Source organism: Syngnathus leptorhynchus, chromosome 16 (assembly GCF_054491065.1).
Source record: "Syngnathus leptorhynchus isolate UIUO chromosome 16, UIUO_Slep, whole genome shotgun sequence".
Taxonomy (NCBI): domain Eukaryota; kingdom Metazoa; phylum Chordata; class Actinopteri; order Syngnathiformes; family Syngnathidae; genus Syngnathus; species Syngnathus leptorhynchus.
Window position 1 is genome coordinate 6,833,034 of NC_141210.1, and position 11,795 is coordinate 6,844,828.

The window sequence follows — 11,795 nt, forward strand, 5'->3', positions numbered from 1 at the left end:
TATCTATCTATCTATCTATCTATCTATCTATCTATCTATCTATCTATCTATCTATCTATCTATCTATCTATTTATCTATCCATCCATCCATCTATCTATCTATCTATCTATCTATCTATCTATCTATCTATCTATCTATCTATCTATCTATCTATCTATCTATCTATCTATCTATCTATCTATCTATCTATCTATCTATCTATCTATCTATCTTGATACATATATTGAAAATAACAATAAAATCAGAACTAATGTGTCTAATATTTCTATTTTCGTGGAACATAACTGGTCACGCCCACCCAAGGTTGCGCTATTCAATGCAACACGTTTGGTTCGGTGTAGTGCACAGAGCAACTAGGCAGGCGGTGCTTGTTTCAAAAGCTGGGAATTGGACATCACTCCGCCCGGCTAAGTAGACATGATTAGCAAATCTAACGCAACTGCATCACCGTAGCTCAGCACGCTCATTTACGCTCTGTACTCGGACCAAATCCCAGCTCGCGCACGCAATCCGTTTACGCTCGAAGAGAGGCCCCACTTTCCTTTGCTCCGTCTATCAAACATTCCAGTCCGCGAAAGCCTTAACTTGAGACGTCAAACCTTGCCGAGAGTGACGCAGGTCCCTCGGTGAAAACTCCCTGACAGAGAAGGCACAGGCAGGCGCGGCTTGGAGAGGAAGAATGGCGGATTCGAGCAGCACCGCAGCGGTCGGGGCCGCAGCGTCAGCCTCCAACAGCGCTACTGCTGCTGGGGCGGCTGGCACTGTTGCGCATGATGGAGCGCCGGGTGCTACGGGGCAGAAACCCGTGTCAGAGTCTGTGAAGGGCCAAATTTTCGACGTGGGCCCCCGCTACACCAACCTGTCTTACATCGGGGAGGGGGCTTACGGAATGGTGTGGTGAGTAGTACTTCTTCAATCAAGCCTGCCAGTTGTTCCCCCCCCCAACATCGGACAGTTGGTTGTTGCTACGATCAGCGAGTGTTACCCTCCGAACTCCAGCCATGTTTTCCTGTACACGTCGCCTGGTGTCAAGCGTCAGAGCGTCGCTTGATCTAAATCAGAAATGTTTTGTGGCTAGCAGGTTAGCAAAGGAGCTACAGGCGTGGCTATGAGCTTTACAGGAAATGCTATAGAGAAAGCTTGGCGCAGGGACGCAGTTTGCTGTCCTTCTCCAAGCATACCCAAGTCGAATTCTCCGCTGTTTCAAGTTGCTTACCGATTGTATGCAACTGACACCTCTAGTCCCATGATATAATGAACGATCGCTAAAGATAATCGGTTGTGCAGAAAACGTTTTTTGCAGAGGACGCAATGGGGGATTTGCACCGAGGCCTCCTGTTATCGCTGCTGGTGATCTGCAGCCTTGTGTGGGCACGTTGAGGAAACCTGTTGCGCACGATGCCATATCACTACTAAAGTCACTGCTGTGATTGCAGTGGCAAGTCATTGCTGAGCTGCGAACATGACCACAAGTTACGTGGGGAGCATTTGGCCTCACGCCAGTATACAATCATCTCCGAGAAGTACTGACGACATTGAGGTCTGTTTTGGTTTGTGTCATCAAGATCATGCGATTCTGCTGCAGCTCATGTTGATATTTTAGGCACACTTGACTGGTGGAGAAATACTGGTGTAAAAAAACATTCTGGTTGAAGAAGTGAAACGAAAAAAATAAAAGTTCTGAAAAGACAACAAATCTTTCATGGAGCCGACAAATCCTTAAATGCTCACCCTCTTCTGCTTCACTTACATCTCTGCCCTCACGTGAGATGATGTGAGAATTTGCACTGCGTGTTCTCAGAATTCTCATGCACGTTACTGGTACTCGATTGTGGTCCAGAGAGGGTGCATTTTTTTTATGTTAGCACATGCTTGGGGAAAAAATGTCAAGAATGTTTTTCCATAGCTGCATGGAGCATAAAGACTCCTCAGGTTCAGTTTTGGTTCGTTAATGCTAAAACAGTTCTGCATTTTGTGTCTCATTTAATGCACAATCCAGTACTTCCATGAGCTCTACCTGGTCACGTCTTCACTTGTACACCTACTCCAAAAACGGTGTAGGTGTAGCATACACCTCCAGTTGTCCACAGCTAAACGATGTGTCACACGCTCAACTCTGCAGCTCAGACTTCTCCAACGCCCCATCATCAGCTATCGTGTATGAATCCCGCAGTGTGTAACATGAGCCCTGTTTTGTGCCCGCTCTTCTTCTCCACATCCAGCTCTGCCCTGGACCACGTGACCAACCAGCGCGTCGCCATCAAGAAAATCAGCCCTTTTGAACACCAGACCTACTGCCAGCGTACACTGAGGGAGATCAAGATCCTGCTGCGTTTCAACCATGAGAATATCATCGGTATCAATGATATTCTAAGAGCTCGCCACATCGACAACATGAGAGACGTGTATCCTTTATCTTACCGCGCTGTTACGTAATATATCTCGCCGCCGCTCTCCGACTCTGCCGTGCTCCTTGACTCGAGCGGCCTTCCAGTTACATCGTGCAGACGCTGATGGAGACAGACCTGTACAAGCTGCTCAAGAGCCAGAAGCTGAGCAACGACCACGTCTGCTATTTCCTCTACCAGATCCTGCGAGGACTCAAGTACATCCACTCTGCCAACGTGTTGCACCGGGACCTCAAACCCTCCAACCTGCTTATCAACACCACTTGTGACCTCAAGGTCAGCCCTGCACGTACATGGTTGTAGCTGTTTACAATCAGGTCCCCAGTATATCGAGGAAAAAAGGAAACGCGTACTGTATAGCACGGCTTCACATCACACTTGTGAGCTCTCATTAGGCAGACTCCAAGCCTCGGATTAGCCGATCATGTGGGAAGCGGAGAACAAAAGCGGCACCTGTTGCAGTGGCTTTCAGATGCATTTTACTCGTGTGCAAAAATACATGTTGCACAAATAGCTATGATCACATTTGCATGATGTCAATTGACAGAATGGATTCACAATCGTCACCATCTGCAGAAAAAAACAAAACAATTTAGTAATCTCCATTGTTTAGTTTTTTTCCCCAACTTAAGCCCCACCAAGCTTATTTTTATTATGTTGATAATTTCTTGTCAGCGTAATACGGTTTGTGATTTATATTGTATTGACCGAAAGATGGCTGACAATTAATTTTGGTCCTAAGATTTGTGATTTTGGACTGGCACGGATCGCTGACCCTGAGCACGACCACACGGGATTCTTGACCGAGTACGTGGCTACGCGTTGGTACAGGGCTCCAGAAATCATGCTGAACTCAAAGGTGAGCTGTGGCTGTGCCTGTGCATGTCTTAGTCTGACTAAGTAGTTTGTTAACCCGTTGAGTATGCTTGTGCCTCAGGGCTACTCTAAGTCCATTGACATTTGGTCAGTGGGCTGCATCCTGGCTGAGATGTTATCAAACAAGCCCATCTTCCCTGGGAAGCATTACTTGGATCAGCTCAACCACATTCTGGGTGAGTTCTCATCCTTGTGAACACCTGAATAGCCATTTTAAAAAAAATTATGTTGCTAATATCTCCTCTATGTAGGTGTGCTTGGCTCTCCATCCCAAGAAGATCTGAACTGCATCATTAACATGAAAGCCCGAAACTATCTGCAGTCTCTGCCTGAGAAACCCAAAATCCCCTGGGAGAAGCTTTTCTGCAGGGGCGACTCAAAAGGTCTAAAAAAAAATTTGCATACATTTAAATGATGTTTAACCGACCTGAAATGACCTGATTATTATTATTGTGTTGTTGTTGTTTTTTTTTCTGCTGGTCAATCAAATGCAAATGTTTAACTCGTACAGCTTTGGACCTGCTGGGCCGCATGTTGACCTTTAACCCCAACAAGCGTATCAGTGTTGAGGAGGCACTGGCTCATCCCTATCTGGAGCAGTACTACGACCCCACGGATGAGGTATACTTACAAAGTAACACAAATATTGTTTTAAATTTTATTAAAAATTGACTTTGCAAGTTGTCAAACAAAAAAAAAGTCAGATTAAAACTGCAAGCCTGTCAAAAAGTGAAAGACTTTGACCAACCTCACCAAACAATAACACATCTGAATTGCATTTGTTTGCAGCCAGTGGCAGAAGAGCCCTTCACTTTCACCATGGAGTTGGATGACCTTCCCAAGGAGAAGCTGAAGGAACTCATATTTGAAGAGACAGCTCGCTTCCAGGAGACCTATCAGGGTTCCTGAGACACACAGGTAAATGAAAAAAATAAATACTTTTTGGGTTAAGATCTTGAAAGTAACCCTGTTTTCTTTCCTTCCTTTAGTCTAAATGGCTCTCTACGGCAACCACGGGCTTGGAACCTGAAGCCCTGCCCCCCCCCCCCCCCCCTCAGATGACATGCTTAAATACAAGAAAATGCATCCTCAAAAATCCAAGGAAAAGATAAAAACTCAGAACATTGGCTGCTTTTCTTTCCATTTCCACCGCAAGAAAGCTAAGTGTTTGAATTTGATTTGCGTGGTTAGGTGGGGCCGTTGCGGCTCTTCGCTCTTTACTCTCCTCTGCACTCTTCAGTTTCCTCTGTCCTGTTTTTTTTCCCCCAGCCCCTCTCCATCATGATCACCTTTCATTATCTGATCAATCTCTTCTCTGTTGTTGTTTTTTTCCCCCAGCTCTCTTGCACTCAAATATAAATGACTATTCCTTATTAACCAACACCATTAACTCTGTCTTGCTACATACGTGTACAGTAGAACTTGCAAACGAGGGCTAAAAGAATGGGGGGGGTGCTTGTTGTGTGGGATTATGTACATTACATACAATAACTTTAAAACAAAACAAAACAAAAAAAGCTTCTTTTTTTTTTTAAGGAGGCTCGTCATGGCTTTCATTCATACGCAATTGTTTGCTTTAAAAAAAAAAAAAAAAAAATCGGCTTCCTTGTATTTATATGTTCTTTGATCTGTGCAAGTCATTTGAAACGTTTGACATTCAGGCAAATGTTTTCTCTGGCATGTTTGCAGGTTTACAGTTTTTTTTTTTTTTTCTAAATGATGTTCATATGAATGCATGCATTCCTAAAATTAACCAAAGTGGGTGAGAGATGCAAGAAACTCCAAAACGGGCAGCGACCGGATTGATCACGTGTTGTGTTTTTTTGAAATGTTTCTCGAGCTGTTCCAGCTCAGACAAAAGGGCAAGACAGATTGAACTCACCCTCTATTTCTTAGTCACACTAAGGTGTGGTTCAAAGCAGTCAGTCATGTTGCCAAGTCTCACAAAGCTTCAGAATACGCTGGGATGCTTTCTGCAATGTGCACCTACTCGCATTCGAGGTTGTGTGAGCAGTAAAAGCACAACTACAAGTACAACTGCACAGGCATAAAAGACAGTCGGCCAGTGAGATGCACTCATCCGCTCAATATTAACCCCGATGAAGCCACCACGGCATCCTGTTACTGCTATCTCATTTCTCAACTGCATGACAAGGAAGCATACACTACTTAACATTAGGAATGTTTGGCTTTCCAGTCAAATTTCAGGACGAACCTGGAAAATGGAATTCAAACTTTGTGAGGGGGAGCACTTTGTTGGGATTGTGCCATCTTACACCGAACTGTCAGTTGAAGTCAGGAAGTCTTTTCAGGTTGGAATCATTTTTGCCTCAGTAAACGTGTGAGTGTGTATGTGTGTGTTGAGTAGCTGTAGTTGGACAGTTATTTTAATTTTTTTTTTTCTTCCCCCCCCCCCGCAAAAGAGCGGCTCCCTCCTGTGACTACTGGCGAAATTGCATGTGACTTAAAGCACCAAAACGTCACCTTCAACTCAGCCGAGCCAGCAATCTTTAGCGTTGCTTTTGTGCGCCCATCTTCTCTGACGTTGTTTATCCAGTTGCCATAGTGACCCGCCTCACTGCGCAAACAAGTGGCATTGTTTCCCATCGTTTCTAGTGTGTGTGTCTTTACTTACTGCTACTTGGGGGGGGGGGAACGCCACCCTATGCGTCCAGCTCAGCAACTTGCATGTGTGCTTAGGTGGAGCGCTTTTTTCAAATGGTCTGTCGCTGTTCTTTCAGAAGCCATAGCCAGCACTATGACTGTCCCAACAATGGGTGTGAGGCTTTTTTTTGTGCTCGTGGTGAAAATCCATTGATGAATTCGCCTTCCCGACACTTGCCACGCTTTACTCAAAAAAAGGGCTGCCTCCGTCCCTGCCTCCCTTCCTGCGTGCACTTCTTTCCAGCCACGACTTTGCCAATCGCCACCACTTTTTCAACCCAATCAGCACGTCTGCACTTTTTTTTTTTTTTTTTTGAGTCCTCAGTCTTTTCCATCTGTCTGATCCTGCTCACTCAGCTTTAAGTGTTATGCTTTGTGTATGTGTGATTTCAGTCTATGTGTATCTATAGTAATCATTCAGCCAAGATGTTTTTTTTTTTTTTTTTTTTTCCCTCCTAATTTTGCGTGTTGGCTTGGACGCCATCCCTATTTGTGAGATTGTTGATTTTTGAGGTCTTACAAAAAAAAAAACGTGTTTCATTTGAGTATCCATCAGCCATCAGTACGCCAACCCTGCTTGCTTTTTTTTCTCCTCTGACGTGACATTAGATTAGGTCGCCATGGTTTCCAACCAAGAGGACAAGGTTTTACAATCGCACACTCTTACACACTCTTTAACTGAGAAGTGTATCTGCGTGAGTCTGTGAAATGTTGCACTTGAACATGTTATACACATTCACACAGTATTGATGATTCTAGTGGGCCGTCTGTCATGCGGCCTGGTTCCAGATATCGTTGTTTTTAAATGGTTGTTCTTATTATTACCGTTGTTATACTGGTGAGGTTTTTTTTTTTTTTTTTTTTTTTAATTTAAAAGGGAGTTAAAGTTGTATCATTTTTTTTTAAAAATAATCAGTATCATTTATTTGTATTTTTTTTTCTTCTTAATTTCTCCTATGGGCGTGATAATTATTGATAGTCTTTTCTGTATTTCAGATTTTTTTTCTTCTTGGATTTTTCCCTCCAAGTTCTTTTTAAGGAATTATTTTTAAGGAGTTATTTGTCAATTGTCAAAGAGATATGAGTTAAGGGTTGTAGTATGTATATTGTATGGATATTAATTAAATGATTAACAAAGCAACAAAATTATATTGCATATAATTGAATAAAAATTTCCTGATACTGTTGCAGTTATGGTTAATTCTTTCTCTGTTTTTATCATTTATATTTGTCTGTATTTATGAAAGTGATTCAGACCTGAGATAATTGCTTGGTTTATTCAATATAGCTGGGCAAACTTTTGTGTTCAAGTATTTTAATAATATTTAGTATTTATGTAAAATACAAAGTCCATTTTTAATTGTATTTAAAATTTTATTCATACAACAATAGTTTGTGAGGATTTATAAAACGACAAAATCCGTCAGTTTCTAAACCCACTGTGTTTTTACAATTACGGTGACTTTGACAGTCCGCCTCACTTTTTAATCCAACCTGTTCATCTAGCTCCGCCACTTTCACATCCTCTTTTACAACACGTCTCAGCACGCTACCGCCCTTCCTCTCGGACATTCTCTTGCCTGGAAATAGAATGACATCATCATAGCAATTAAAATGATTCGTACTGTACTTTCATTGTTTGGTTAATCATAGCCACATATCCCACAAACTAACCAGATTTATGTAACCAAAGAGTCCAAACTGCTAATGTGGGAAAATGCTATTTCTATTATTTTGCATTGATTGGGTTGCTCCATAATTGTAAAAACCAGGCTTGATTCGCTTCATAGTGTCTCATTAACATTCTTGTACTGCACTCTGTGAACTACATTTATCGAGACATTTACTCTAATACACTTGCACAGTTAATCAAAATGCATTCAACTTCATTAACCTGCCACTTGTCTTTTATGGATTGATTGTAAAGAGCAAACCATTTTCAAATAGTCAACCTCCAATGTGTGTTTTATCCAAATAGCTGCCCAGCGCTGTCTCAGGGAGAGGCCGGCCCGTCAAGGTAAAGGTGAGCTGTGGGTCAGTTGTGGTGCTTCATTAACTCATTTTTACAGCTCCGCTGCTTCCAAATGTCTTTTGCAGCCAGCCAAGACAAGACTAGGAAAGCTTGTGGGCCAACATTGTCGAACATTGACAGCAATACCTGTCTGTCGAGATTTTCTTTTAGGTGGCTAAAGACAATAGGTAGTCTCTCCTACTGAGATTTTTTTTGGGGATCAGATACCGCTCTGTTAAAACTCGCATTTTTTTTCCCCAGCAACTTAGCACTTTGTTAGTTCAATCCGACGAGAGAGCTTGCGGAGATTTTTTAAAAGGAGATGAGCTGGTTTTGGTGTGTCATTCTCCCGGCGTTGGGTGGGTACACCCTCACCTCGCTATACCTGCTGAAGAACCCTCAAATTCTTCATAAGAGAAAATGCACAAGCTTCTATTGTACACACATTTCCCACAGAGGAGGTAAGCGAGAGAATCATTTATAGGAGTGTTTATAGAGTGTAAATTTAGCCTCGTGTCTTTCAGCACAGTAGCAGCAAAAAAATGAATGTGTTGTTAAAAGTAGTACTCGTTAAAAAGTATGCAAGAGCTCAAACTAAATAAAATTCTGATTAAGATAATTGCTTACTATCTTACTAGGATGTGGTGAGCGGATAGAAAGCACCATGGAGGCCTTCAGTCAGTGAGTAATATTTTTGTGTGTGTCTATATATCTCATATTTATTTCAAAACCATTGTAGTTATGTATAAAGCCCAAATGATCAGAATACTTTTGGACCAAAGTCCGAATGAATTGACTCAATTTTTGGAACTAACATTATTTGCCCTAATCTTTAGCGCAGTGGCTCAAGGAACGCAGATGTTGGAACTAGATTGTCATTTGACGTGTGACGGATATGTGGTTGTGTCACATGATGAGAATCTTTTGAGGCAAACAGGCCACGATGTCACCATGTCTTCAGTCAACATTCAGGTAAAGGGGGAGAAACAATTCACTGAGAGAGAACCAGATATAGTTTTGATCCCCCCCCAACTTTTAATACAATCAACATTTTCAAACTCCATTTAAATATTTTTTTTGTACAGGATTAATATGGATCAATAATATGTTCTTCCTATGGCTTTTCTAGGATTTACCCTTGTACAAGGAAAAGCTTGAGTTGACATTTTATGGAGGTGAGACACTCCAATGTTGTAGATGATTCACAAGTGGCAAACAAAAACAATTCCAAATAAGTGACGTCACTTTTGTTATCATAACTCAGGTCACTACAGCAGTGGTTCCGACAGGGAATTTACTTTGCTGGAGGATGTGTTTACAAAGTTCCCGGAGATGCCAATCAGCATTGAGATTAAAGAGGACAACACCCAGTTGATAGAAAAGGCAAAAAAAAACTTTTATATAACTTTTATAACAATTTGTTCATTGTATGGCAGCATAACCTTTATGCTTTAATAACCCTTAGCAACCAGCTAGCTAAATTCCAACCATGATCAGATCTACAGATTGTCTTCTCCCAGTTGAACATTTGCACTTTTTTTTTTACAAGTAAAATGCTCACACGTAACTCACACGTGTTGCTCACTCGCTTTAATGAAGGCAATAACATGTGCTTGATATTTGCCTTACTTTGACTGTAAACATTTCTGTGTAGGTGTCTGAGCTGGTCAAACGCCACCATCGAGAAAAGATCACCGTCTGGGCATCAGTGAATTCAAAAATCTTGAGCAAATGCCGCAAAATGGTAAATAGAAGAATACTTCGAGCTCAAATAGTTTTCTGTTTGCAATGTGTGAATCTCAATGCCTTTTGGTCTCTTTCACTCTAGAATGGAGCCATGCCGTATAGCTTTTCCTTATATCGAGGTGTGCTCCTGCTGTTTCTCTTCTATACTGGCCTACTGCCGTTTGTTCCACTGGGAGAGAGTTTACTCCAGTTCTACTTGCCGCGCATAATCAACAGGTGGCCAAGTCAAGTAGAAACTGGACTTTTTTTCTGTAGTGTAATATTTACTCCATGTTTCATGTGTTGCAGGACGTTTATTCCTGAGAAAAACATTTTGAGGAACAGATTGATCGTCACTTTATTAGAAAAGTGAGAGAATGTTTTTCTTAAACACTCTTGTATTACATGCTGAGATTGATTACCAGTCTCGGGTGTACCAGTATAGAAATTAGCTATTTTCACAATCTGGGTCAAAATAGTTGACTTTGAAATTTTTCATGATTGTAGAGTTACTATGAGGAAGAGTCTCTTTAAACATCTTGCAGCTCGTGGAATTCAGGTATGAAGTTATTGTCTATTTTATCCTCTATTGGATAACCTGAAATCTTGCTTATTCCCAAATACCAACGAATGCATGACCTTGTAACTTTGCAACTTTGCAGGTGCATTTGTTTGTATGCAACACAGATGAGGACATAAGAGCGGCATTCGAAGTGGGGGCAACAGGGGTGATGAGTGATTATCCCTCGCGTCTGTCGGGCTACCTCCTCAGAAACACTCGGGGTAATTGATGTCTCCACATTTGAACACAGTAACTCACAAATGGCAGCTTTTTGGTGTGCAAAGATTGAAATAGACCAAAAGCAAGAAGCTCATATTAAGTGTCAGAACAGTCTGACAAAACGTTCACGATTACACAGTTAGAATATATCTGATTCATTTCCATGGTCTCCACCAATCATCCAGACACAGCTCAGTATTACATTCATTTTCCCGAGTAACGACGTCGATTACTTTGTCATTAAAATGAATTATCTTCTGCACTGAATGGATAATTAACAATTGTATGTTTCAATGTGATAACATGACAAGAATGTCAACAAAGAAGCAAATATAAAAAGAAAACAGTGTGTTCACTTTGTCAAGGCATGGTTAAAGTCCGACCACATTATTGTGGTACTAATCAAACAGTCTCTCTCGAGAGAGAGAGAGAGAGAGAGAGAGAGAGAGAGAACAAAGGCTGTATTTTTCTGACCCGATTAGCTGTGCTTTGCATTGGGACAAGTGGGTAATGGAATATGAATGGGTCATTGACGTCAACACTTTCAAGGAGAAAAGGTACTCTTCCAGAAAGTAAATTCAGCTTGCATGTGGACAAAGCTTTTTAAATATAGAATGGTGCTTTATACATTGCCAAGAAATATACATGTGTATAGGTTTGGAGGTTCTGCTCAAGAGACAAATAGTTTTAGCAAAATTGTAATGGGTCGCTTATGTAATGTAGCATATAACAACAAATCACATTTGTTGAGCAGGTTTCACCTCACTAGTAAGCTGTGGACCTGTTCTAAAAATAACCCACTCACTCAGTTATGGAACATTGGGATTTCTTTGTCATGTTGTAAAATTGGTCATTTGAAAATATTAATACTTGGAGAGATTTGTAGAAATAAAGTGTCGCATATTGAAATGACTACCTTGATAAATCATGAATTGGTGTATTCACAAACATGGATATCATTCATTATTAATAATAGCATAATTCAATGTAATTTGATCATATTTGGTGTTTCAGAAGTGTGTGCGTTCCCAATTACTACCCAAGAAGTAGCTCTCATTTTCAAAAAGGTTGGTGACCCCTGGCCAAGTAAATTAAACTTGGAAAGAAAAAAAAAACATTTGACTGCACTTATTTCGGTTATGTTTATAGAACAACAACAATAATGATACTTTCTGGTCACATCTTACAGCAAAATATTTTTAAATACAATACCAGGCAACAGATCTATGTACAAAATATAAGATTTTATTTTTTAAAACAGTATAGGACAGTAAATTCCTGTATATTGGACCAGAATCCACAAACCAAAAAAAGCAGAAAATGATAAGC

The 11,795-nt window shown here is 41.0% G+C and overlaps 2 protein-coding genes across 3 annotated transcripts; both read left to right on the forward strand.

The window, feature by feature from the left end:
* The first annotated feature begins 394 nt into the window (after nucleotides 1-394).
* mapk3 (mitogen-activated protein kinase 3) lies at nucleotides 395-7,139 on the forward strand. Its single transcript, XM_085933539.1, has 9 exons — nucleotides 395-898; nucleotides 2,224-2,406; nucleotides 2,496-2,685; nucleotides 3,152-3,268; nucleotides 3,347-3,461; nucleotides 3,537-3,668; nucleotides 3,797-3,906; nucleotides 4,075-4,203; nucleotides 4,275-7,139. Exons 1-8 carry the CDS (start codon nucleotides 681-683, stop codon nucleotides 4,192-4,194), a joined length of 1,185 nt encoding a protein of 394 aa, XP_085789665.1. The 5' UTR covers nucleotides 395-680; the 3' UTR covers nucleotides 4,195-4,203; nucleotides 4,275-7,139.
* Nucleotides 7,140-7,944: 805 nt separating this feature from the next.
* On the forward strand, nucleotides 7,945-11,432 carry gdpd3a (glycerophosphodiester phosphodiesterase domain containing 3a). 2 transcript variants are annotated; one of them, XM_085933976.1, is made up of 10 exons: nucleotides 7,945-7,972; nucleotides 8,599-8,641; nucleotides 8,802-8,932; nucleotides 9,090-9,135; nucleotides 9,225-9,343; nucleotides 9,615-9,704; nucleotides 9,789-9,922; nucleotides 9,995-10,054; nucleotides 10,193-10,244; nucleotides 10,348-11,432. In XM_085933976.1, coding segments are annotated over exons 2-10 (762 nt in total). In that variant the 5' UTR covers nucleotides 7,945-7,972; nucleotides 8,599-8,640; the 3' UTR covers nucleotides 10,477-11,432. The 2 variants fall into 2 exon arrangements, with proteins under 2 accessions (XP_085790102.1, XP_085790101.1); XM_085933975.1 differs by lacking the exon at nucleotides 7,945-7,972 and adding an exon at nucleotides 8,056-8,421 and having other exon boundaries at nucleotides 8,797-8,932.
* Nucleotides 11,433-11,795: the final 363 nt, after the last annotated feature.

Coding starts and splice junctions, on each gene's coding strand:
- mapk3 (XM_085933539.1), top strand. CDS start 681: ATGGCGGATTCGAGCAGCACCGCAGCGGTCGGGGCCGCAGCGTCAGCC. Junction 899..2,223: donor GGGGCTTACGGAATGGTGTG/GTGAGTAGTACT, acceptor CTCCACATCCAG/CTCTGCCCTGGACCACGTGA. Junction 2,686..3,151: donor ACACCACTTGTGACCTCAAG/GTCAGCCCTGCA, acceptor TTTGGTCCTAAG/ATTTGTGATTTTGGACTGGC.
- gdpd3a (XM_085933975.1), top strand. CDS start 8,283: ATGAGCTGGTTTTGGTGTGTCATTCTCCCGGCGTTGGGTGGGTACACC. Junction 8,422..8,598: donor ACACATTTCCCACAGAGGAG/GTAAGCGAGAGA, acceptor CTATCTTACTAG/GATGTGGTGAGCGGATAGAA. Junction 10,055..10,192: donor ATCGTCACTTTATTAGAAAA/GTGAGAGAATGT, acceptor TCATGATTGTAG/AGTTACTATGAGGAAGAGTC.